Genomic DNA, 27806 nt, shown 5'->3' on the forward strand with positions numbered 1-27806 from the left:
TATATATATAATGATGAGAATATGGCAAAACGTCCATGTCATAAAAGCCTTGACGGTTCATCACAGCCGTTTGAAATATTCTGTTCGTATTCTTTAATACCATTCACGTTTGCGCTCTCAGGAATGACCCAAAGGTTATTATGACACACATAAATGTTTGTGTTACAAAGTTTACTTCAGCACCGTGCCTAGATATATGTTTTGCTAGAACTTTTTTATGGCCACTTCATAGATTTCGATAAAACTCGATCGATATGTCCCGAATCTTTGTAATTCACTGAGCACAACAAGGCTATACCTTCTCTACTACAAATATTTCGTTTCAAAAGCTATGTCATCACGCCAGTCATATACATACACGCTCTATTATTTCAACCCTGTCTTGGGTGTTCTTCAAAACAACGATGAGGATGCGCGAGTCATAGATTCGTGGATAGTATGTCGAGTATAAAGAAAGAAACTTACTGACGTGAGTTGTGTAGTAAAACCGATATGATCATATATTTCTTTTTGTCCTGAAAAAATATTTAGTAATAATGATTTGTATATTGTATTTCGCTAGGGTCAAATAGGGTCTAATCTTTCTTTTCGCTTAGGGCTGCAGAGGTCCGCTGCAGGCAGTCGCTCGTCGACGCACTTCCTACTACTTGTATACCTCTCTAGTTGTTACGTTATTTTTCATATTGAATTCTCATTATTCGTGTAACAAAATCCTGATGCTCGAAATCTTACGAAATGCGAGATTCAAGCAACCATAACTAAGAGTGTCTCTTTGTCATAGAAATATATACATCTTGTTGTTGTAGTGTGAATTTTAGTCGAGTGTGGATGTGTGTCCGTGTGTATGAAGATGGGGGAGTGGTATGTGTGCTTATGTACACTATAAAAAATGGCTATGTCGATTCCTGAACTAGAACATTCCTGCACGTTACAACAAGTCAAACAGCGTTAAAAGGGCAGACGTAATCTACTGATACTGTGCAAACAAAAAGGGCAGAATAATGGTTATATGAAAACAGGTTTAAGGACCTGACTACTACAACAGCAAAAACGATGAAGGTGGAAATGGGACATTTGATCTCAGAAGCTCGCCGGCTCAAACAATGGCTAGAATAGAGTGATAACGGAATAAGAGGAAAAGACAGGTTCAGAGCAACTATAATTAGGATGGGCGAAGGCAGTATTTATTATCATTATTATTACTAAGTATCGGATAATACTGACAAGTAACGATATATAATAGTATATAGCAATAGTGATAAGTCTACATATATAAAACATATATTATACATCGCCGTCGATGGTTCTTAAAATAATGATTATTATAATTATACTAATAGTAAGATTGATGAAAAATCAAATGATGAACTGTGCGAATTGATAATGATAATGATAATAATAATAATATGATGATGATGGTAATTTCTGTAAGAGATTTGCAGCACTAATTGTAGACGGTGTGTTGTATCATCTGGCGTTCAGCGACACCTAGGGTTTTTGACTTTACGGTAGAACGGTGTAGCGAGAAGGTTCGTTGACTTCTGTGTGATTGGGTCATTTCGAGCATAGAAAAGTGTTTTAAAATGAGTTTCCTTACTACTTATCATCGGCTGGCGGTCGCTCTAATATGCTTCGACGAAAGCAATTTTATAAGGTTAAATCAAATCCAGTGCCACTGAGGTCAACATCATGGATGTCAGGCTTTACCTTATGCGGAACAGGGCGAGGACGGCGTACAGTTTCAATACTATTTACGTCGCCGCTGTCGTCGAGTCCGAATGCAATAGGAATTGCTTTTCCCAGCGTTGGCAAACTCGTGAAAAGGGTCGTAACCAATAAATAATTGTTTACAACAAAACGCTAAAGGGAACCAACGCAAAGTAAAAAAAAGTAACCCATTATTCCTGTATTATAGCCTATTAGGACACAAAACCGCTATGCAGAGCCGTTCCAGACGTTATTAAATTGCATTTCGTCGACAAAAAATGGAAGACAAAATAAACTTCGAAGAGGCCTAATCACTAAAGCGAAACACAAGTAGAATTTCAGTTTTACCATGACTCGAAACCGTTATATATATATATAATGAACACGTGACACAAATATATATAAATAAACACATTGTCATGCCTCACGGGGTGTAGTCGGAAGTAGTGCATAAACTGTAAAATTGAATTTCCTAATAGATAAAAATAAGAATAATAATAATGATAATAAGAATAGTAAATGTGGATTACGTAGTCGTGGTGACGAATTATTATTGAATGACGATTATTATTATTGTAATTATCATCGTAGCAATTGACTTTTTCACTTCTCTGCCATTGTCGGTACTATAACATCGCAATGAGTATTGGCTGCCATGGCAATGTGATTCAAGCCTTAACATGAAAATTGGTAAACTTGCAAAAACGAAGGCTTATGAATAATTACAGTGGTCAATACAAAGGTGACAATGGTGCGCAGTTTTTTGTACATTCGGCAGAACATAACACAGTGATTAAACCCGTCTATACTTGTCCTGTCGTGGTCTTTCTGAATCATAAAATGCTTCAGTGGGTGAGTTGGAACCAATTAACACACTGGCATAATTCATAATCCTTGCATAGCCTTTGGTGACGCTAAGAAAATCCGAAAACCTCGTAAAAATAAGACGGAATGAGCTAAATTTCAACAAAGTGAACACAGTGTTTCGCTTAACGACCATTGTACATATATATATACTCTGGTGATGATTATAATAATAGTGCTAACGATAATAATAATTCAATTTCAATAATAACCAAAGTGGACAATATGGCAAATGGCAATGATCATTTTAATTGTCGACTATAGTAATAATAATAATATTATTACTTTGAAGAAGAAAACAAAGATTTTTGGGTGACAATACGTGCCAAAGATTGTTGAGGCGGCCACGACGGCGAGACTATTTTGTTTTTCTAGTTATGTCACTATACTGCAGAAATTGCTCACACACGATTTGCTATACCGTAAGTTTTTTTTTTCATTTTGCAGTATAAGATACATTAAAGAAATAAATGTAGTATCAAACCGGATGCGCTCCCCTAGCAGCAAAAAAAAAATACAAAATGAAATTAAATCTGCCGTTTGCGATTGAACTGCGATAGAGACAATTAATCCAACCTCTCGAGCTCCAATCATTCACCGTTCCTGATCATCTGCATTGATCCCACTGAATTCGTATTACTTGCCGAACCGCTCAACGGCCGCTGAATCAGTCTCGCATACTCTGGTTAGTATTTGATGTACTTTGATAGAATGCGAACTGTCGATAAATAAAAACCCTCAAAGAAAAAAAAACACACCAAACGCGCTCAATGAATGAGGACCTCAAACGAGTTCAGATATTTTATGAAGACATACAAACACCAACATTAATAACCAGTTATATACTATTATCCAATCTGATAAAAAAGCTGCACTGTCGCGACCACTACGTTGATACTTTAAATATTACAACTTCTATTATACAATAAACAAACGGAATTGTAAATTTGTATCAAAAAACATTTTCTGAAAGAAAGATATAAAACGAAGTAATTGAGAATATATATATGTGTGTGTGTAGCATACACGTGTATATGAATGTGGCATATTGAAACAATATGACATTTTCATCTGCTGTCAAATGCATTGTATTCTATGTACTAAGAACGATGTATGTGTAGATTGCTCATGTGTCGCCATATATATATATATATATAATAAAAAGAACATTAACATCAATTTATACAACGAATGTCAACAAATGATAATGATGATTTAATAATAATGATGCTGATACTAATAATAATAATGTAATGATTAGCACGCTTCATAACTTTACTCGTATAAAAAATTATTAGCTGATCAACTGACTGCGTTGATTCATTGCGTATCGCTGCCAAATTGATTATGATTCATGGACTCCTAATGAGTGCGGCGAAATGATAACAATAGAATCCAGGTAATAATATCAAGCAGTTAGCATGACAACAATATCAATGGTTCTTATCATCATCCTATAGTAACGAGAAATGGACTGTGAGAGAATAAAATTCAGACGTGTTGATGTAGGGGTGCCGTACACACGAACAGCAACAAATTATCTTTCTCATTCATCTATGCTAATCTGATCAACTTTCTTGTAGTGATTCTAATTTTATCGTGAGTTTCCATTTCAACCTCCTCAGTTGATGATTCTATTAATCAACCGTAGAGTTTAGCCCAAAAACAAGTGAGACAACTGTGTGGTATTTGATTTTAGGCTGACGGCACAGTTTTTCGCCAGCGCCCGTGTCTGCTTCTATGCACTGATCATATTAAGTTTACATTGGCAAATAGACTTTAGTACTGGGTGAACATGAATGACCGGCACTCGCGGTCGCCCTTTTGCATTGCTTGAGTTTATGAATCAAAACCTAGTTCAAGTGTAGTTAGTCTTTGTTTATGCATAACTTAAAGAAATCTTTTATAGAGTGAGACATCAATCAATTAGCTTGGTTAGTTTTATGAAACTGGAAATGGGGTATTTGTTGCAAAATGTTTGCGTGTTTCGTTTCTAGTCTAAAAAGATTTAATTATTTTTGAGCAAAAACATTGTTTTTAAAAAAGCCTTACATTTAGCTGCTGCCTAAAGGAAATTAAAAGTTATGAAGAAATAATTAACAAGTTTTGACGAAACATTAAAGAAATTAAGCAACCTATTTCTAGTATACTTTTGAAAAATGTAATACTGAAATAAAGCCAAGTTTGGGTTTTTTTGCTTTGGAATATGGTTAAGAATTTTATCGAACCAAATAGGAAGATAAACCTTTAATCTGATTTGAATAGGGTATTCTTGTTTGTACAAAATGATTGCGCTAGTACTTTTTAAGCTTTTTCTAAAGTGGACATATAAAAATACATAGATTTATAGATCCTTTTGTACAATAGGAAATAATGCATTCGTGCATACATGCGTCAACCGACATATCGGACAAGAGTCTAAACTTTTAGCGAGACTAAAGTAAATGATATTCAAATAGTGCCAGCCATTGCCTTGCAACAAAGCCTATATTAATCAGAAAGCGTCTAAATCGATAACTATATACATATATATATGTATCTTGCATCACACATTGAGTCATTGGCTGTCATAGCGCCAGTTTAAGAAATGCATGCATACTTACGAGAATACAAGATCTGGACTAGGTTTACAGACCTTCATAGACATCCTGTTTCGAATTCATTCAACGCGCCTTGTCACTTTTCATGCCCATTTCAGACCTTGCCCCTTTAGTTGCGTTTTCAGCATTGCATAAGTAGAGCATACAGAAGCATTGCACTATACGCTACTGTAACATATACATCTACTTGTGCTCTTCTTGTCATGATGGGAAGCGCCGCCATATGTTAGTGGACTAGGCTTTATTATTATTATCGGAATAAAGGAATGCAGATAAAGTGGGGCTTGGAAAAACGCTGGAATCAGAAATCGTTTGCAAGGAGAAGAGACACGCAAACGTAATTTTTTCTCCCTTCTCCACTAAGCAAGCATGAAACACTAAACGGGAAGCCATTATCACCTACAATACATGTAATGTGATGTCCACGTAAATATTGCTATTGGTCTTATGACCATTAGTATAATAGGGTTCATCGTAAAATACCAGTGTTGACCACACGACTACAGCATGACACTGTGGTACAGACGATAATGTATGTTAAGTTGTCCGACTGACGTCTTGTCTTGGCGAGTTGAAATAGTAATCTTATTGTGTAGAAGCAACTCAGTGAACTCGGCGGTAAAGATAGCGGAATAGATGCGACGCTTAATCTATGTCGAACCATTAATTGACGAATAAGTCCAAACTTAATACTATTGGATAGGAAAAGAAAGGAAACCATACAAAAATACTTTATATATATCATTAAGGAATAAAATATAATAAAAATTAAAGCACGCGATTGTGTCAAGTCAACGAATATAGCTACATAACGTAGTAGGCGAGCAAAATTTCCAGGTAAATTTGTGGATTTGTATAGTAGAAAGCAAAGAAAGCAGGTATAACTTATCGTGAAAATGGAAAATGAAGCAGTTAAAGGATACGATTTAGAAACAAGTAAAAGTGGGAAAGTGAAAAACAAAACAAGTAAAGCGAAGCACACCTGTAACATAAAAATACATGATTGCTTAAGAAATAAAAACTTTGCCTCGATACAAGAAACATTCAGATGTGTTGTTATTAGAAAGAGAAAATATTTTTGTTAAGGTTAGATTCATATCTAAAACCGAGTATTACAATGGACTTGTCATTTGTGGTGTCGCAGAAATTTTCAAGGAGTAAACCATGAATTACATACGACCATTTCAGAGAATCGGTAAAAAATTGTGAGCGAAGTACATATCGCTGGTATACATTAGTTTCAAGATAATACAAAAAAATATATTATTTCATAAATACAACGTTTTCTTTAAAATAATTTAGTCACAGTACATATAATACTTTAAACAGCGTTAATGACAACTGTAGAAAAATTATTCCACAGCAGTGATTATTGCTGAGTGAGCTTATTTGTAAAGCCGGAGCAGCTGGTTTCCCATAATATACCGTCAATATGTTCTTCTACGACAATGAATTCCATACGTGCAATATATAAATTATAACATTTATTCTTTATAAGAATGAGAATATATACTATACGATGCTTATTTAATTTTACCGTTGTTTAACCCTACGTCGTCATTGCAGCCGAAAATACTGGCGATTTTCCTACATCATGAAAACCATTTTGAAAATGACTTTCTTAATCGAAGCAATGCGACAAACATATATTCATGTGTCCAATGTTACGTTTAGTGCAAGGGACCACTTCCCTTAAGCACACCCCAATCTTTCTTCATGAGCATACATTCCTACCTAACTCATGCAGCAACACACGTATATAAGCAAATCTAAATATACTAATATTGGTTGTCACAGTCACTTCTAGTTTTGATGTTGAGTCTGATCCTTTCAACCGGATAAACTCAGATTCACATTAAGTCTTCGTTTTCGTCGAGTTCTAGATCTTCTTCGGCGTCGTCAAAGGCCAATTTCTCCATTTCCATATCGATCTCTGCTTCAAGCAAGTCAACCTCGTTCGGTTCACTTTTTGACGGTGACTGACCTTGTTGCTGAAAAGCCGTTGCAGGTGCGGCGCCTGGTTCAGCTTGTCGACTGGCTTCTGGGGTTTGTGTATCGGACAGAACGATTGACACCCCTTGGGGTAACACGGTTAAAGAGTCGTGCGCCGAAACTTGTATTTGATCGGGGCGAGACTGTGTACTTGGATTGTTTTTTTCGATATGCTGTTTCGATTCGGATGCATACGGATGCAAGGCTTTTTCGACGAGTGGCTGAGCGAATCGTTCATGTTCCCGACTCTGTTTGATTACGTGTTCCTCGGCGATAAGCTTTCGAGAAGCGGGTGACTTGAAGTCGGGAATATCAAAGTGTTCTCCAGAAACAGCCACCTCCTCGATCAGGTTCCGTTCATGATTGGGCCTTACCTGAGGATAGATCCTTGCAGGCGCCTGGCGTCGTTTGGTCATCTCCTTCTTAAGGAACTGTTCCGCTTGTAAGCTCTCCTGGAAATCTGGGAATAGATTCTCATATCCCACAGGATCAGCTAGAGCCTGAGCTGCTTTCTCATTAGTTTGTCCAAGAAAGTCCTTCCATTTTCCAACGATGCGCGCCGTATGCGAGGGGGCGTAGCATTTCGCAAAAAAGGCAGCCTCCGGAAGCCGACCCGTCTCTTCAAGGATTGCTAGAGCTTTCTCAATTTCGCCTAATAGGAAATACGACAAAAAAGCAACATTGTATTTGCCAGCTGGTACCGCGTTTTTGGCTAGTTGCTGCACCGTATTAGCGTCACCGGCCGACGTAGCAAGTAGCAACATTCCAGGGAAGTCCTGCGCCTGGTGAAGACATCGCTGAGCTAACCCGAACTGGCTTTGAACCAGTGCTAGTTCTGCCAATTGCTTCCAGCGTTGTTCGGTAGCATTCTCTTGGGCCAACTGCAAAGCTGTCTTTAAATCGCCGAGCTGCAAAGCCAACTCAAACCTGTGCTCAGGGTCGACGGAGACAGCCAATGCCTGTTTCTTAAAGCCCTGTTTCTCAAGGAAATGGGCCACCCGAGTACGTTGCTCTTTGGGGATTATCGGAAGTACCCTATCTGCGGTGTCGAAGTCTCTGCGCATTACAGCCGTCTGATATTCTAGAACTGAAACAAGCAGCGAATAAGACACCACATTGAGCTCTTTATCGCCAAGGTACAGCCGACTTTCCTTCGGCAAATAGCCAAGTACGTACATAATCCGATCGAGGTGTGCAATTGTGACGATCTCGCCGCCAACATAATAGTTAAGCCGATTTACACTGTTCGTGTAGATGAAGCAGTCGCCCACCCATACACCTGTTTTAACGCATTCATTTACTTCGCTTAGCACGTCAAAAGCGTCTTCGACACCCTCCTCTGTTATTGCTTCTGGATTGGCATTAGCCACAGCTTCGGCATTGTACTTCAGTACAAAAAACGATTCTTCGGTACAGATCGCTACCATGTTGCCGTTATCGCTCCAGTGAACAGCCCTCGGTTGAATATCGATTCGACGAATAAGGTCAAGGGTTTCCCAGTCAAAGAGCGCGAGTCCCGATGACGACTTTACGGCGAGCAAGAAACCGCCGAATATTCCATCAGCGCCGTATTGGGGCTTGAAGGTCTTCTTTTCTTTGAAATTTTTGAAGATTTTTACTGTTGAGGCATTCTCTCGTACAGCGTACTCAGATGAATCTTGAGCCCAAACGAACTCTTGCGCCGAGCCGAATGACTTGCTCCGGAGGGCCATAGAGGTATAGATGATGTACTCACCATCACCACAAACAACTACGAAACGACCGTTCGGATTGTGTGAGATCGTTTGTGGGTAGATTTCGCAACTACCCATGTCCTTGATCTGCAAGGGTAACCGTTCTCCGTCTTTCACCTCTGTGTCGCCCATCGCCTTCAAGTTGGCCTGCTGTACTTCAGAATGTTTGGCCCAAATAATTTTCCCAGACGCATCCATCGACATGGCTGGTTCTTCACGACCCAACTTGATGAGGATCGATCCTTCATCATAACCCAACGCCATGTTGTTTGAGCCGGCTAAAGCTTGAATTGTCCACACACGTTCGAGTCCATAATTGAGCGTGTTCTCAAGGCGATACGTGTTGGCATGCCAAATCCTGACAGTACCATCTTCAGAGCCTGTAAGGATAACGGGCAACTCCGGGTGGAAGCACACTGCGCTAATATTCTGTGCGTGCCCATCAAGCGTTTGAACGCAGGCTTTGTTCTGGTAATCCCAAATCTTTACCTGACGGTCATCTGCTCCAGAGATAATGTATGGCTTTTCGCCGCCGTGATAATAGTCTACACAGTTAACTCCTTTTGAGTGTCCGTCCAATGTGAAGTTAGGCGTCGCTGAGCCCAGTTGCCATACTTTGACAGTAAAATCAAGCGACGCAGACGCAAACGTATTGTTATCTTTAGGGTTAAACACCACCTGCATAACGTAATGCGTGTGGCCCTCGAACACCTGCTGGCATGCCCACTGCCGGTCCCAATTCCAGAGTTTTATAAGCATATCATCTGATGATGTCAGAATGAACGGCTGAGTGGGGTGAACGGCTATGGAGCGGATGTAGTCACTATGAGCTTCAAACTGGTGCACCCGCTCTAGGGTGTTGTAATTGAACACGCGAACAAGCATATCGTCTGAGCCGGACACGATCCAGTTCTTCCGTGGAACAAATCGAGCAGCTCGTACAGGAACATCGCACACCTCAAACGTTTTAACCATTTGTTGGCTCTCATGATTCCATACGTGGATGTTGCCGTTGTATAAAGAACAGAGCATCCATGGCTCGGTTGGATGCAAATCAACGCATTTGACTCGATCTGACCGAGCCAGTAGCTTACGCTTCACATCAAGTTTCAGCGGCATCCTCGCACTTTACGCAATGCACACACACTTCATACAACCAAGGAAAATTATATTTCCAATCCCCGCCTTTTAACTACGTTACCCCGGCACTACTCGTAGCGGGTACACACACGTCAGTTTGATCATTGGGCCTCCAACACGTAAGACATAAACATTTATCTGATCAGACCGAACTCCCTCTTAATTGGCGGAACGAAGGAGGCACAAAACCTTCGAGCTGTGCTCTATTTTATTGTACATTCCTTTATTTGTGAAGTAAAGTGTAGTGCGACTGTCCTACATTATATAGAAAGTATCGTTGATACCTGTGTCGATTGTTTCCGACTACGTTTCATATAGAATAAAGGCATTTACAATACCGTCGAGATGATTATCAAGAGCCACGCTCTCGGATCAATGCTGTCGTCCCGTCAATTTAGCACATGGACTGATTTAAATAAGTCTGTATTTTCATTGTCTACAGGTGCACATTTAGGCGCGCGTTATACGGCAGCGATATTGTATAAATCCTCTTATTTGAAATATTTACTGGTTTGCTTCCTCAGCGTCGCTAAGTTCGGTTCATTAAGAATTTTGTAGTAGCTAATAGTGTTTCTGATCGACACTGAAGTTAGAGCAAAACCTCCGGCTACCAACAATGATAACTGTATGTGTTTCATCAACACAAAAAATACCCAAGCGTACCATCACTCACTAGTTTGCACTATAAGCAACTATAAAACAACTCAAGCTGACATTATATACCAATTGAATATCTATTATAAAACTGTACTCTAAAGGAATACGCGTGACTGTGAATTGAATTCAAACAGGATTTATTTGCCTTCTTATAATCCAACTTATGTGTGGGTGAATGAATGAACATCAGGCAGCGAATTTCCGAGGATACTATAGTATATAAATTGACAATACTCAATTGCATAATGCTCATATGGTGTCCATTCTTGCTTTACCGTTATGATCAGATCTCGAAATATAAACAAATTACAAAGCTGGTACTTTCAGCCATAATTAATTTGTAGTAGGCGGACGCCTTTAGTTGCGTGGAATGATCTGTATTCACCCTTTCTCCGTAAGAAAGAACGCCTGAGTGTTTTTTCTTGATTAAAATCGAACCACTGCGTTTTCGTATCATACGTGGTTTTGTTGTTACAGTTTTGGAGTTTCCTGATTAATATTTTAATAACTACGAAATAGCGAATAATTCTATAATAATGATTTATTATTTATTTTTAGAAATAGATAATAAGCGATTAAATTTCGTAGCGCGCTCATCGATTTGTCCAAAAATTAACTGGAAATTAAAAGATGTGCAAAGACAACATTTTACGTGAGTGTAAAACATTCGTCCGATAAGTGGGAATATATAATGCTATTAAGCATAGCAGCAGTTTGGAGAAAATCGAGCTCATTAAGCGAAGAAATAAGTCTAGTACTCCTGGAGCGAGTGTGGCAGGTAGCTGCTTCGCTAAATACAGTTTACCTACAGTTATTACATACATTTAGAAAAAAATACGCGTTGGTATCCCGATAGCTCTATTCTAACAAGTGGCTAGCCCGTTGTATCGATCTTTCATTGATACACATGCTCAAAGAGCTCATAAACACAGTTTTGTAATCGCACCCAAAAATACAGTTTAGCAGCGGCAAAGCCCAGCGTTATGCAATGGTTAGAGTAACACATAAATGTAAATAAATCTATGTAAATAAAAAAATATGTTTCAGTAGATGCTTCTCTAATTCATAGAACTTATGTTACATTGAACGAAAAGTACCCTATGAATGAAATGCCTCTAAAAATAAAAGAAAAACAGAGTTTTCGGAGAGTTTTCGAAATCAAATCGGTATAATATTTTCCGTCACATACAGGTAATAATAGTCTTGAGTTGTAATATCTTTCAGGGACATGTTTGAATATAATACATAAGTAAGTAATAATGTAATGTGCAAAAGAGACGCAAAGTTAGGGCCGTCGCCGGTGGTACCTTGATCACAAAAATTATCTTTTCTTTTTGGTGTCCTGGAAACTATTTGCGAATTATAAATCGATAAGGTCTCAAGTAGGTTTCATGCCATTGAACTGCAAATCACTACTTTAATGAAATGTATTAATACTGATTCATCTAAGATTGCTAAAATTACATTTAGTTAACGGCTATCTTAATTATCAACATGTTTCAGCCAGAATTTTCGCCATCCCAAGCAGTTCACTTCTGTCTTAGCGCATCTCTGAATTCTTTGATAGGCAATCTGTCTAAAAATCAATATAGGTCTTCATATATGTATATATATATATAAAGACCTATATTGATTTTGATGAGCAAGAACTGCTATCGATCTTTTTTAACATGCTGCTCTCGAACCATTCTACATCACTCCATCAAACTGATACGTCTGAGGATGCACTCCTAAAGTAACCCTATTTTGCTAAGCGCTGTCGAATTTAATTCCAGTTCTAATCACACAAGCTGAATCACTCCCTACGGATCGCTCTTTAAGATTGGGATCAAGACACGGTTTAAGTTATGAAACTTTTTTATGAGTCGACAGGCGCAACCGAAGCTTATCGAAACATCTTCTGAGGGTGAATTTTAAATTCATAGTTCCTTCAAGGATCTGTCAGGGTAGGTAGCTCGATACGGCTAACCTAAAAACGCATATGCTTCGAGTTTTATATGCGATAGTGTCGTTAAGCATTAATTCATATGGCTGGCAATCTGGGTGGACCAAATCAAAGAAGAAATTACTATAATCATCGCCTTTTCTATTGCTTGAATTTCTAGCGGGGAACCAAACTTTTTAAGACTATTTGAACCTTGACCACCATTGCGCCTCCTTGGTTAGTAGCCAGCCACGTTACCACTACATGACCGCTGGGGCAATTATAACCTTACTGTCGCTCTACTGATTTCACCCTAATGCATATACAACGCAAACGTTAAGACAAAAACATCAGACCATAATCCACCTTAACCGACGGAAGGAACGAAATACAAAAGCTCGGAGCTGTAGCCTCTCTATGTACAAGCGTCGTTATATATAAACCACAAGGTAGCGTTTCATATTGAGCCATTAATATAGACTATATTATTTACGAACAGTGCAATAAAATATTTATAATGTCTTTGAGATTCTCGCAAGCAGTCGCGAACCCCATACACTTTGCACGTTCCGTCGATTTACCGATGCGTGGAAGGTACAGAGTAAGCTGACCGTCTTTTCATCGTCATAAACAGTTTGCGAAGGTCGTTTTGTAGGATAGTTGCAGTGTGATTTCCAGTGTGTACAGCCAGGTAACACAAAGCAAAATGCAGCGTGTGCTTACTATCGCTGTGCGGCGATTTGCCAGTGAAGCCAAAGGTGCACAAGATTACGCGGCTTCGGAAAAACTTTGGAGGAATCTCTCACTCTTTGTCTGCTTGCCAGCCATGATAATATGTACGATAAACTCCTACATTGCCGAGAAAGAGCATCACGAGCACTTCCAGCGTCCTACGTTTGTGAAGTACGACTATCTGAAAATCCAAACGAAGAAATATCCATGGGGAGATGGACAACGCACGCTTTTCCACAATCCGAAAGTCAACGCTTTGCCTACCGGTTATGAAGATGAACAGTAAAGTCGGCCTGTAGTATGGACGAAAAAGCGATCAAAGAGAAAGCTTGCTAAGAAAGAAAGAAACTCGGGAGATCGGGGTGTCGTCTACCATCTCGGTGCTTTGGATCAATAAATACTTGCTCGTTTTTGGGATTGATTTTCTGAACTGATCGAGAATGCAACGACCTAGTTGTGGAAATTTAGCAGTGAAGGCCCATTCAAAACAAGTAACCATTAAAATCGACTTTTAAGGCAATACAACCGATTTATTAAAATTAGGAAAGGAAACTGAATAAGTGTGAGCTATTATAATAAAAGTTACGAGGTAGTGTGTCACTTAGTATGTAATTAATAAAAAGTCCTAACAAAAAATCGTAAACTGACCGTGTAATACGTTCACAGCGTTTAGGTATAGCTAGGTTCTTTTTTTAGCTTTTTCCACACATTGATTCCTTTAACTAAAAATAAGGTTGTGGAATTATGCAAAAGCTATTTACTATTTCATCAAATTATGGAATTTTGCATTGTAATTCTACCCTTATAATTTAAAAACCATAGCAAATTCTCCAGGAAGATATTACCTAGAGTTTTATTTTATACTGATTTTATCAGGTGCTTTAATTTCTGTAACGCTATCGAGTTTAGCATTTCCAAAAATGTCCGGGCACAGAACTAACAATTAGGGTCGCTGTAGCAGACAATAAAAAAATGGTGCAATTTATATTCATTTTGCTTGAAATTTTCAAGGGATTTAAAACTTTTTATACTCGAAATATAAAATCTGTAATTATTTCAAACTATTATTTCAAAAATTCTAAATGTAAAATCTGTGCTTTTTATCAATTAGCAGGCATCGCAAGTTCGGTAGCTTCTCTTTTTTATTTTGTTAGCGATATCGATATTTTTTACACATTATACAGTGAATGCTAAATTTCTTTAGATTTGTTTTCGTCAATTAATTTTTCATTAAAATTGTCATACATAAATGTGAATATGTTCACCCTAGATGGGCGCGCCAGTGGCTTACGAGTAAGCTATATAATTTTCAATCGAGTAGCTTATATATTTCGGCTTCGTTAATCAAACAGACGTCAATCTGTCAATCAATCCGAAAGCGCCTAGAAATATAATAATACTCTGTACCATTCTCATCATAAGTCTATTATTCCATCACTGGACCCATTTTGTCAAGGTTTTGAGAACATTGTTTTTTCCTTCCGAAAAAAGAATATGCAGTGGTACAGAAAATTTCCAGCTGGTTTTCAAATTACGTAGCTCCGGAAGTTAAAGAAAAAAGCAATATCCGGGATTTATTAGTGAATTATGCGCTAGAGAGACCGCAATCTGCCACATTATATGATTCCCTTAGGTGCATACAAATAGAAACTATAACATTCAGCTGTTGTCGACGGCAACAAAACCAGATATTATAATGTCATAGGGTGGATTTATTTTAAGTTAATCACCATATTGTAAGTTAACTATGTTTCGATGGTACCAATTGCTTCCTAAGTTACAAAATATGCCTTCTTAAAATAAAAGTATACACCAGCAACAATCACTTTTTTTTTATAAAATAAAAGTATTTATTGCCACTCCTCAAAACATGTACCTGTACGCGAATACTAGTTTCGAATTAATGAATTTTATAGGCCATCGCGGTCGTGCTTTCGCCGATATGTTTTCTTATCACGGGGTTGGGCGTACCATCGATGTTTATTCGTGTACGTTATTTTCCTGAGGTACTCTACCTCGTTTCGAATATTTCGGAAGAACAACGGACGAGTAGGAAGCTTCAAAGCGGTTGAAGCCTGAAACAAAAGTCACACTTGTCATAAGACATTGTATATATATTCTATATAAATATAGAATAATAAGATAGATTCAACCCTGCTATGTTGTACAACACAATATGGTTGAATCGACACAAGCAATACTAATTTTTGTTGAACGGCGGTTCACGTAAAGAACACGACGCTTTTCGAGGCCGCATAGGGTGAATTATATATATTACACTTAGCAGAGTATTCCGTCAAATACCCTATTAAACTCGCGTTAGTTCATAAGTAATGACGATGAAAGGGAATACGCAGACACCAAAATCATGTACCTCTTTGGCTGCCTCACGGATTTCCTCCTCAGTGGCTTCTAATGGTCTGGTGTGTTCGAATGGGACATCCCTTTCTGGGTGCCAAGCCACAAAAAGCCGGCAATTTGCCGCAGGAACTACGAGGTCTCGAGTCAACGTATCCTCACTATTTTTCGTAGGGTTTATCGAAGAAGAGCTAAATTTGAGATTGTCTTTCGTCGCTCGCCATCCGGATGGTGTCAAAGCTACTTATATGGACGCAAGAAGAAACGACGCTTGCTAAGAATAAAGAACCATTAGAAGGACTTGTGCAATGTGGGTAAAGGTGCAAGCCTTGCCCGTCTACAACGTATCGTAAACATAAAAAAACTTCGTTAAAAAAAGTTTGTTCAAAAAATATTTCTTTAAAATTCGTTTTTCATGAAATAGGCGCTATTCCAAAAGGCACCGTGTATAAGCGAAAAAAAAAAACAATTTCAATTGGTAAAACTGTAATTAAATTCTAATACATTTTTTGGACAAAGTTATCTTATTTAGCAACAAAGACACCACATCTCCCTGATAGTTCCTACGTTTTTCGTTAAAGCCTAATTGAAATGTGTTAGATAGTGCTCCAGATTCTATCGTCAAATGTTTATAATCCGCTGCTTCTAGTTCAGTCGAATGGAGATACACACTTAAATGCATTTATTATTAGGCAGATACTTCGCTGAATGATGCATTTGTGTTTCAATTTACACTTTGTTGATAAGACGCATGCAATATATCTGATTGCGATTAGCAGTTATAGTAGGACTTAGCTATACCTAAACTGTGACGGTACAAGATTTAGCATATAATTAAACAATCTGTTAAGCACTTTATGAGAACGCTATAATTAAACTAGTCTAGACATTGTTCTTTTTTACAATTATCCACTGATTAAGTAGGAGATTGAGCACACGTTGCCTAGAAATGCATACATTCTCTCTACTTTTTTTTTAACTACTCTTTAAGCGCGTAATTCACTCACTAAACCTCTGTGCGATAGTCGATAGACGAAACATTTGGAAATATTTAATTCCTCACAGAGCGCGCACGACCATAGAGATGGAGCAATCGCATACCTCGAACAATTCGACTGCAAATGTGGCGGAGTAATATACAACCATTTGACAACAAGCTTTAAATATTTAAATCACATCGGTTATACATTAAATCTCAATTAACATTTTAAGCCTATCGATCCCAGTGGTCTGACGCTCGAGTGGTTTTAAAACAGAGTTTATGACCTTTTTTGTTCAAATGTATCAAGTGAAAATTTCGGCGCTGGTTGCCGTCGGCTTCTCGAGCTGACCGCGTCACGCGAAGAAGACTCTGTTTATGTTTATATACAACAACACAAAACCCAAGGATCCCTGCAGTGGGACTGATAGCATGTCCGGAGGCCGTGTCTGTCTGGTCGAGCACTCTGTACATTGTCATATATAATTAAGCGTGCTATGAGTGAAGTAGCAATGTCGGAGAGTAAAGAGACGCTTGAAGCGCTCGACTCAATTAGCGTTCCCGATCAGGACCAGTCAGTCGAGATGCGAGAAGCGGGTCCCGAAGCGACTGCCGGCGCCGCAGCCGGCCCACATCAACTGGTTGTAGTGCACAATCTCACCAGCTTGGACGGGACCCTTGTGAACAACGGCACGCCGGGAATCACCACCCCCAGCAAAGGGACAAGATACCGCCAGCGGTACCGACGAGAATGGGAGGATATTCCCCAATTCAAAGGTAAGTCAGCTTCGATTTGTGACAAGAGAGATTGCCGAATGAGAGACCTCTTCCCGCGCTCTGACTGTCGACCGGCTATTAGCTCGATACCCCTGCCCTGGCGCCGCTGTCTTAGCGTCCGCCGATGTGGCGGGGTAGGGACCTCCAGTGGACACCTGTCCGCTGTCAAAAACACTGACCGCCTCGACTCACGCAGGACGTCGGGAGCGGTAGGGTCTTGGGGATATAAGCGTGGGTGGCAAGCATTCGTCACATAATGGAATAGTTGCTTCAGTCTGAGTGGGCAGCACCTATGAATATAGATGGCCAGCTAAGCCTAATGGCTAAATAACAATTTCTGTCTCGTAATGTTGTCGCTCAGGTGGCGGGAAATTCGAAGCGATAGGTGGGAGTTGGCTGTGGCGGGCGACTCTCTCTAGTATAGTCGTATTTATATTATATATATACAATTCCCGTTCAGTCAATTGTTCTACCAATGTAATTGGGTCTTGGGCTTGAAGGTAATCCCGCCATTACGCATGACCACGTGCTTCTGAAAAATGCGTCATCGTACACGTCACTTTAAACATGGCTCAATGGCCGATTTGATTTACAACTATATGAAAAGCTTAGAAGAACAATCCTTCATCAATTAAGTGAAAAAGATCGAATCCTTTATGGATGAAATCGATTCGACGACAGCGCTATGTTGGTTTCTTTAAAAAAAAAAGTATCAAAAATAGGTCGATAGAGAATTGATAGCTTCTGACGAGCAGTTCATGACCTTGAATTAGACCATATCATATCTTCTAATTCAAGGTCTATAAACATCTATATACATCTATGTCCATTACTTCTACATGTTAACAGGATACCGTCTGAAATGAACGGAATGCGTTATGTCGCTGCAAGCCGCTGAATTTAATTCACTTCATGTTAGCTATACTCACATATCAGCCTTTATTGTTTAGTTCCGAAAGTAAATGAAAATTTGCAGACTTCGTGTTGCCATACAATAAGCTAGTCACCTAAAACGAAGGTTAATGTAATGATAAAGTATTTGGATGGCTTTAGAACGTCGTGCGTTTGCTATATGCTTATTCGCATGAAAATGTTACGAAGAAAAGTAAGTTGACTGAAAGCGAATGCCATCTACATGTGGACATTTAGAATTGTAGTCACTCTTGAAAAATCTTAGTCAAAGATTAATAAAAATGGGCACGATTCACTCGCCTAGAGATAACGCTGCATATTATAACGTGCTATAAAATATGATGTTTTAAGACGCTATCTCACCTAAGACTGGGAACATTTATTTAGATATGCGTGATAAAAGTACAGTTTTATCAGAAGTCCAGTTCTGCTCGGGATAAATTCATTCATCATTTGGAATTCATCACAAGTATGAGTCATTCAGTCCGACGATTTCCTATAACGGCTGTTGAGAAACTTCATTATTGTTTTTTTTCCATAGATTTATCTGTCACTTAATCCGATCCGGGTGAGGAATCCCTTTTGACAGTTAGAGAATCCTTTATATTTGTTCAATAATTTTAATTCAATATATATAAAGTGACTTTTTCAAACTGTCAAGAGACTTTCGCTGTGCCCTCTATTACTATCAATACTTGGCTAGAAATACTTGGCTTGGACTCTTGTCAGAGTTCGTTTACGTAATCGACATGGAAACGCATTGCTCAAGTACAACTTTTATAACATGTATCATTTCGGATATCCAACGGCGGTGTGTGAGATTTAATTATTTTGCACATAAGGAACTAAATCAAAATTTGACTATTAGATCTCTAATTTAGCCTTTTAGAACAGTCAGCCACTAGCGTAATTGCGATCTTTTATAGCATAAAACTGTTCTAGGTATTGTTCGATAGCATTGCAGTAGTTGCTTTGTTCATAATGATACTTGCTTGGCCGGTTATGGCAGAAGTCATAGTGAGGCTGGATCGTGGGCCAGTTTTGGATAAATCGCTTGTTCTAATTTGGACATCTGCATAGATTTTTTCAAGGATCTTTCGCGTAATAAAATGTTCGTGTAGTAAGATGTCTGTCAAAGACTTCTGTCTGTTTAAGAATAAGAAAAAAAACAAAGTCCGAGAAACACATGTAAAGCTTGTACGGCTACAAGGTCGAAAACGCGCACCTTACGTCTCTTACCTTATGTATTTAAAAAGGCTAAAGACGAAAGTTATGTGACGCATCAAACCTGCGGCAGCCAAGAAAAATAAGTTAGCAAGTACTTGAATTTAATTAGAGTGCACAAGCGATGAATGCTTGTGTTTATATTGTTACTTGTGTTGCTATCGACATCTTCGAATTGGCATATGCATTTCTTTTGGTGATACTGCTGCTATTGCATTTGGCATTGCAATAAAAACATGTGTAAAATCAGAGGATGAGTGTCATAGTATCAGTACATATTTCTACAAAAAAAATTCTTTTTGCTATATCCCGCAAAAGTTTTTGTTGATATCCTTGTCACATTAATAGCGATAAGTGCAATTACCATTTGCGCTTGCAAGGTGAAAATATGAAGCAGCAGTTGAACTGTTTGGGGGCACAAATAGGTTTTAATCCACTTAGTCTTCGGTTATTACTAAGAATCAGTAAGTTAAGGCAATTGACTATTCTGAATTGGTGGCTGATTCGTGCATTCTTTGCAGCGTTTGGGTTTATATGGTTAGTAATGACACTTGATAAAAACTGATGACAACAAACCACGCACAGACATGCCTCCCCGACACCACCATGAAAGCACCAACTTATATGTCCGATATGGCACATACAAATTGAAAAAAACGAGGTAGAAAGCTACTGAGACTGTTATGGCAAAGTGTTTATTTTTAAACTTGATGGGGTAGTCGAAATTTGAGAACGGGCATAGGCAAACTGCGTTTCGTACTGAAAGGAACTAGCCGTTTAAAGCGACTCTTAATTACGGCAGTACCAGCGGAGTTAAAAAGAACTCGAAACACTATGGTCCAGTGTGGGAACTAAATGCGGTAATAACAAAGTGCAACAGTGTTGTTCATGGCAGTGAGAGAGTAATTGCGTATGGTACTGGGTGTATCGCACTACAATGCTTATTTGTTCAAGCTTATTGCAAAACGTTGACAAAAAGCCCATTAGAAATTTATATTTATATTGGAGATTTTATGGACCTTTTATATAATATATTTGATTTTTTCCTTATTTAATGACATTTATCGTGTAGTGCATGCCATTACATACAGCATGAGACAAACGTAGATTTACAGTGAAAAAGATAAAAACGTACAGATAGGCAAATGTTAAGCTTATAACTGGAGCAGCATGCGTATTAACCAAAAATATATTTTCTTTCCTGTATATATATATATGTTAGTTCGTGGAATAATGGTTTTGTAGTCGAAACAATAATCGTACTGTTCGCCTGACGATTCATATTGAAAAACTTTTTAGAGGTGTGAGAAATGTCTGCATCAAATACATCACTTGGAATAGAACTTAGTGTTCTTCTCTAATTCTAATATGATCATCCAACGAGTGTATGCTTGTTGTAGTCTGTTTTCAGTAACCAAAATAAAAATATTCCATTAAAATAATTATGTAATACCTTCACGCGTGTCTTGTAATTTTCAGGTTGGCTGAGCTGTGTGCCGGAGAATCCATGTCTCGCGTTATGCAAACACTGCAAGATTACGTTCACAGCAAAAATATCCGATATAAAATCGCACTCAAACTCGAATCGGCACCGCGCCGCGTCAACAGGGACTACGTCGATTTTTAAATACAGCAAAAAAGTTATGGGATCGACTGTCAAAAGCACGGGCGTTCCGTCCCTCGACGTAAGCGTAACTCATATATTAGACACACGACCTAAACCCATATAAATTGACACTGTATTTTATCCACGCGAACGAACAGTGGTGTTTTATAGACGAATAGGAAGAACACACTTATTGGATCAAATAACGTGGTTTTTAACAATGTGTTTGAATTCTGGAAAAGAAAGCTATTGCATTATGTACCGATTTTTCCTGCTTAGTAGGTAAGTATGCAGCAATAGTTTTTCATGCAGGCCATTACAATTAAATCATTATTGGCATTGTTTAGGCGACAAATATTGTGTCGATGTACCGTGAACTCGCCCGAGTCCCTCAACCTGTGGATGCGTTTGCTTCATATACACCTGACGGACGGACCATTCATTTAACTACAGTGTGGGAAAGTTCCGACACGGAAATGGGTAAGAAAGTTCGCTTTACAAGGCATCATACCTCTGCGTTTGATAATCAGGGCCCGCTATCATTTCATCAGGTCGGCCATGCTCAGGAGGTCGAATCCAAGTAAGTTCTAGTTTCAAATCATTTTTACAAAGCTGGGTTTTACCCTATTTCTGGCGTGTATATTTAATAAAGCTATAAAGAAAAATTAATTATTCTTAGAATCGTCATTTTCACTTGCATTTACATGAGAGTGAATGATTGTACGACATTTTAATGTTTACAGTTTTTTTTGGTGGCTTTACGGTTGTGGTGTACTTAAATAATATTTATTTTATTGTACCTAGTTCACTGATAGCGATCTCGAATAGCGGCTCTTTCCGCGCGGTGCTAAAGGAGGTGACTCGAAATTCGGAGACCAGACAGTACATCGAAATTTGGGATGCCACTACAAAGTTAGACTGTCTCGATCTAGAGTCGGCCGGAGTTCACGGCAAGGTTCACACAACGGGCAGCTTTGCCTCCTTCCAATGGGGTCACATTGAGAACAAGCTGCTCTATATTGCAGAGCGAAAACCTGCGAAAAAGGTGCGCGTAACTTATATGCATATGATTTAGCATCAAATAAGATATATTTTCTTCTTCTGTTGTTTGTTCATATATATATATATATATATATATATATATATCCAAAAACAACTCAAGTACTCTACTGGTCAAAGAAAAAATAATGTTTCGTTAATAGATTAGTTAGATTAGTAATGATCTGTAATCTGCTTATTCACCCTTGGACTTCTGCTGTTTTTGTTAAGGACTCATACTTCACCCGTAAGTTGGCGTTAGACGCCGAACGTGGTACCGAATATCAGTTGGACGAGTCCTATGGAGAGCAGCAGGAAGAGCACGTTTCTCCTGTGATCTGTGTACTCAATGTTGCTAACATGGCCGTCAGCGTTATTCAAGATTTTCCCGATTTGTGCGCTCCTGCCCAGGCCATATGGGCACCCGACGATAACGGTAAGTTACAGCGAAAATGCTGCGTAGACAAGTACCTTCACTTACCTATGGTTAAAGGATGTTTGGTTTGTTATCAAATCAAAGAAACGAAGTCATCCTTTTGGAAGCTTTTTTGTTTTTTTAGAACCTTTGATACTAGCATGGAGGTCTTTGTGGATATTTGCGGATGTATGTGTGCATCCTCTATATAGGTATCGTGTTCGTTGGATTCCAACAGTACGCCTATAAACTAGGCTTGACCTACTGCAAAAATCGTCATTCGAAACTGTATGTCTACGACTTGGAGCAGCATACCTTTTGCACAATTGGCGAAACGGACAAAGCTATCTATTCGCCAAGGTAGGTTAACGAAGTCAATATGCTAAACCTTTTTTTGCAGAAAAAGAGGATTATTTTAAAAAGCATCTTGAAGCTCGTGTTGCATATAACTGCATAGGGTTGTTATGCTATCGGCTATCTAGAAAAACCTATTTAACTATTTTTGTTATACATACCCGTACTTTTACGACGCGATTACCGAATTAAAAAGGTTTAGTCCGGATGGAACGACATTGGTCTATCTTCAAAGCGAGGTGGGTGGACCTCACGGTCAGAGCTGTCAACTGATGAAGTGCTCCTGGGAAAAGAAGGAAATTCTACTTATCGTCGATACCATTCAGAACCCAACAAGTATGTCATTTATCTTGTATAGGATTCTTCCTATAGATTTTTGCGTGTCTCATCGAATTGTTTTTTATTGTTTAGCTTGTTTATCCCTAAATTCCCTAAAGTATTATATGAGACGTAGTATCTCTTCGAGTTCGCTGCCCTGTTACCATTAAGAGTTCAAATTTTAGCATTGACTAATAATGCTTACATAAATTTGCTGAGAAAATCTAAACCTGATTCAGGTATGTACCATGTTAGGTCGGATAGCCGAGAACCAAAAAAAGTACATGACATAATATACTTAACATCGAAGTTGATATTCTGCAGTGTAAGCATGTCCTTCGCGGGTTTTGGTTAGGTGACAGGTGGGTCCAGGTACGCCGTGGGCCCCATCTTAAATAACCTTTGTAATAATAAAATAAAATCTCAATTTAAATCTGGAGCAACTCATTATATAGAAAAAATATACCGAAATAAGCCTATTGTAAAGGAAAAGAATTCTAAACACTGTGCGCCTGTGATCTCTTTAGTGCTGATAACAATTTACTAAGTTCTGATATGTCCACTTATTCTTTTACAACATTCTATAGACCTTTGTTATTATATTCGCTGTTTGAGCTGTGTTTAGTGAAATGGCAATGAGTCGGCTTTCATAGATTTTTTTTCGACTCGTGATTTTTTGAGGGTCAGCGGAACGTACCTAGGGGGTCAGTTTTCTCGGTCCAGTTATAATTGAATCAGTTTTTAACTATTTAAATAAAAACAGTTACCAATAATAACCATGTCTCTCTTCTTCGTTGTCGTCGTCGCTGTTTGATATTCAGGCCTTGAGTTTCCTGGCCTTTATATTGAGGAACTGCCTCGCCATTGTTGGGCGGCTGACAACATAACCGTTGTAGTATCATCAAACTGGCATTCGAAGGTCGAACTTCTCGCTGTAAATACTCTTAGTGGCGATCTGATTAAATTGAGCAGAGATGAAGCTGTCGGCCGCTGGCAGGCTCTATGTATACGTGATAATATTGTTATTGCATCGCTGTCCTCCCTCAACGCCATGCCACAGGCAAGTAACTAGCTGTTAATAATGTTTGTGTCTTGGGATTGCTTTTATGATTGTATAACGTATTTAGCCAAATTTTTGCAAAAAAAGTACGTTGTTTAAAACCCAGTAGGTGCAAGACGTATTTTAACTTTGAATACGCGTTCAAACTAATTTTATTCCTTGGCTATCTTGCAGGTCGCAGTTGGTGTGCTGACAGCTGATGGCGGAGTGAATTACTGGGCATCGATCGATTCCGATGAGTCAAAGGTGCAGGGAATTTGCTGGTACATTTTACAGTTTGCCCCGCCTGATGACAGCCACCAGATCTTCGAAGCCATTCTTATATCGCATAAAGTAAGAATTCCAATACCATGTGCGCGCTACACAGGATCATTCTATATAAATGCTAGCTATTAATTTGGTAATTAGGTATGATACTTAAGGAGTGCTAAACACGTTATATTGTGGCTTTATTAGGAATTTTGAATAACTTGTACTCAATATTATAATCGTTTTGCAGCTGCTTTTCGTATATTCGAGTAAAAACATTTTATACTAAATATTGTATTGGTTGTGTTATTTTTGAAAATTAGAACGAGAAAGAGCTTCCGCTGATTGTGTGGCCACACGGCGGTCCGCATGCCGTGTTCCATGCCGGTTTCCAGGTTTGGCCAATTCTTTTTGTGAAATGTGGTTTTGCGGTTCTTCTAGTCAACTATCGAGGATCGATCGGTACGTATCTGTAAAATTCATTCGGGTTGGTGTTTAGTTCGATAGAGTCGAAATAAAATAATTCTAGCCTCTATATTCTGTTCTTGTTTCCACTATGCAACAGATATTTACTGCAAACTGCCTAAACAGAATTCCAGATAAGGTATATATATATATTGGTTTTATCATGGTATAGAATGAAAATATCGTTCTTATCATTAATGATGCATCCGCCCTAAAACGTTGTTTGACGAGATTATCAGGGTTGTTGTAATAAAGTATTATACTTTTCTAATTATTATTGTTATTAAAACTTTTTGAAGGGTCGGTAGATCTTGAAATTCTAGGCTATTGAGAATTACGAATTTCTATGTGCCGCGCGTTTTTTTTAAGCATTTAAGTCCTGTTATTTTTCGTTTCTAGGATTCGGCGACGAGAATCTGCGCTCTTTGGCAGGAAAGATCGGCGTACAAGACGTTTTTGATGTACAGTGCGCCGCCGAAGTGACAGCCCAGCGTGAGGAAATTAATCCGGCAAAAATTGTTATTTTTGGTGGAAGTCATGGTGGATTTCTTACAACCCACGCCATTGGTACGTTGAGGTACTCATATTATCAGAGAGAGGTTCGAGCTTTGTTTATTGATGCTACATAAAGCTTTGCCTGCTTGTATGCGTTACGTATTGGCTGATCGGTTGAATAAGTTCGAAGTGTAGCTGATATACTGAGCTGGCTAGAGACCGCAAATGTGGACATGTTTGCAATAGTTTTTTGTTTAAATTATATAAGTATTACATTCCCTTCTTTATCAAGTGATAACAAGAAATTGTTCTAGAGACAATCATATTTAGAGCATCGGGTCACACAAAACCGATAGAGTAATACCGCAGATACCTTTGTTTGCTTATCGAACTTCCTCAGCTAAGCTATCATTGCACTATTTTGTTCCTTTTATTCTATCCATTCGCTTTGATTATACACGCTATCAATATGATTTTCAAACAAATGACTGTCGATCGTTTACAGGTCAGTATCCAGAGTTCTATAAAGCAGCGGCTATGCGCAACCCTGTCGTTGATCTGTCGATGAACGGTCCCACAGATATTCCTGACTGGTATTGGTATGAGGGTGGACTGGCTGGTGATTTCATGTTCGACAGTTTGCCGGATGGGGAAGATCTTAAAAATCTATGGATGAAAAGCCCTATCCGATACGCTAAAAACGTAAGTCGTGTACCCATGTAACTAACTTGTGTTGTATCCGTCGACTTAGTTAATTTTGGGTTACTTTTTTCTGTCCAGCTGAGACACTCTGGAGACTGTTAGCAATTTCCTGAATACTCTGCCGTTTACCAAAATGCATTTCTAACGTTACAGATTATGACACCAACATTTTTGCTGCTGGGTAGTGAAGATCGACGCGTTGACATGGCTCAAGGCATGAAACTGTATAAGCACCTCAAAGCAAGAGGGGTGCCTACTCGATGCAACGTCTATAATGACGGCCACGCCCTATCAAAACCTGCACATGACGCAGACTGCTTTGTCAACACCGTACTGTGGTTTAAAAAATTCCTTGCCTAAGCAACTTGCGGGTAAACGTTGACCCACATCAGAAATGGAAGTTGCAGATTCGACTAACGATCTCTAACTCTAGAGGGGTGCGTTGAAGAGGGTTGTGCTGACAGAGGCAGGGGCGCCTGAAGTTTCTGTACAAATGGGGTAGAGTTAAAAGGCGATTGGACGGAATCCTTCGGAACGTTCGCCTGTGAGGCGGCTGTCCTGAATAACAACCAGTGTAGCGGTAAAAACGCGAAAATGGCACAAGGCGGGATTAAAGTACAGCCGCAGGACTCAATACACCGGCAAGAATATTTAATGCTGGTCAGCTAATTCAGTTAAATTAATTAACGTGTGGATACAAACATTTTTGTTTCAATCATTGTGTGCGTGCATGTGCATATCTAAATCCTTGGCGAACGAATGGACTCTCTGGATCGGGATCTTGAATCGGGGGGAGGGACTTAGGGGAACGTCTATTCAACTTATTTGGAATTTTCACTGAGACGGTCATTGCTCCATTTCTGCTGTGCTGTCACAAAATATCCTCAGTTGTATACTATCGTATTTATACTTTATGATATTAGTGGGGAGTGGTCTAAGTGTAACCAAGTGTAAAAATTCACTTGCGATACAGTTTCTTGTGAAAATCATTCTTACCCATTGCTCGTTCGGGTGAATAGTCGTATTGTATATAATCATGTATATGAAATGACCGAGACAGATTACATACTATGTAGTAACTGCGCACGTACATAACCATATGCATTCATAATCATATTCCTTGGCATTCGATCGTCCTGATTCACCATCAGGGCCCTATATGGACACCGAACACAGCCTTTGTACTCTGCCTCCTGGATCATTGTTATTTCTCAGCAAAACAAATATGCATCACAGTTCCGCAATATATTCTAACTGCTGAGAAGAGAGAATTCAAGAAGCCTACGAATTTTCCTCGAATTTTCCCGCACGTCCTGCTCGTGCAAGGCTATTTAATCTTTGTAAGATGGTATACAATTCATTGAATAATAATATTGGACATCATTGTTTATCTGGTCCAGATTACGTCGCATTTATTAATGTATAGCAAGCTATCATTGAAAGCAAAATAAACAATTTGATTAGCAAAACGTTCCAGAGGAGTGTGTGCTTAATAAGGATTTCAT

The 27806-nt window shown here is 38.8% G+C and overlaps 4 protein-coding genes across 4 annotated transcripts; 2 read left to right on the plus strand and 2 right to left on the minus strand.

Annotated features, from left to right (window-relative positions):
• Positions 1 to 6635: 6635 nt before the first annotated feature.
• beta'COP (coatomer subunit beta') lies at positions 6636 to 10164 on the minus strand. Its single transcript, XM_022797843.2, has one exon. The coding sequence runs from the start codon at positions 10013 to 10015 to the stop codon at positions 7022 to 7024; it is 2994 nt and encodes a 997-aa protein (XP_022653578.1). The 5' UTR covers positions 10016 to 10164; the 3' UTR covers positions 6636 to 7021.
• A 3051-nt stretch (positions 10165 to 13215) lies between these two features.
• LOC147756743 (cytochrome c oxidase subunit 6A1, mitochondrial-like) lies at positions 13216 to 13992 on the plus strand. The gene has a single exon (XM_086984151.1). The coding sequence runs from the start codon at positions 13324 to 13326 to the stop codon at positions 13633 to 13635; it is 312 nt and encodes a 103-aa protein (XP_086840277.1). The 5' UTR covers positions 13216 to 13323; the 3' UTR covers positions 13636 to 13992.
• Positions 13993 to 15040: 1048 nt separating this feature from the next.
• Positions 15041 to 16828, minus strand: mRpL42 (mitochondrial ribosomal protein L42). Its single transcript, XM_022800541.2, has 3 exons — positions 16715 to 16828; positions 15724 to 15947; positions 15041 to 15424 (listed from the first exon to the last, which is right to left on the minus strand). The coding sequence occupies exons 1-3, from the start codon at positions 16746 to 16748 to the stop codon at positions 15260 to 15262; spliced, it is 423 nt and encodes a 140-aa protein (XP_022656276.1). The 5' UTR covers positions 16749 to 16828; the 3' UTR covers positions 15041 to 15259.
• An 11-nt stretch (positions 16829 to 16839) lies between these two features.
• LOC111248348 (acylamino-acid-releasing enzyme-like) lies at positions 16840 to 27777 on the plus strand. Its single transcript, XM_022800537.2, has 13 exons — positions 16840 to 17463; positions 21079 to 21284; positions 21553 to 21785; positions 22010 to 22250; positions 22475 to 22679; positions 22871 to 23018; positions 23209 to 23348; positions 24152 to 24390; positions 24565 to 24723; positions 24963 to 25101; positions 25504 to 25671; positions 26105 to 26301; positions 26455 to 27777. Exons 1-13 carry the CDS (start codon positions 17184 to 17186, stop codon positions 26659 to 26661), a joined length of 2562 nt encoding a protein of 853 aa, XP_022656272.1. The 5' UTR covers positions 16840 to 17183; the 3' UTR covers positions 26662 to 27777.
• The last annotated feature ends 29 nt before the right edge of the window (positions 27778 to 27806 follow it).

This window comes from Varroa destructor, unplaced genomic scaffold (assembly GCF_002443255.2).
Source record: "Varroa destructor unplaced genomic scaffold, Vdes_3.0 BEIS01000003.1, whole genome shotgun sequence".
Taxonomy (NCBI): Eukaryota; Metazoa; Arthropoda; class Arachnida; order Mesostigmata; family Varroidae; genus Varroa; species Varroa destructor.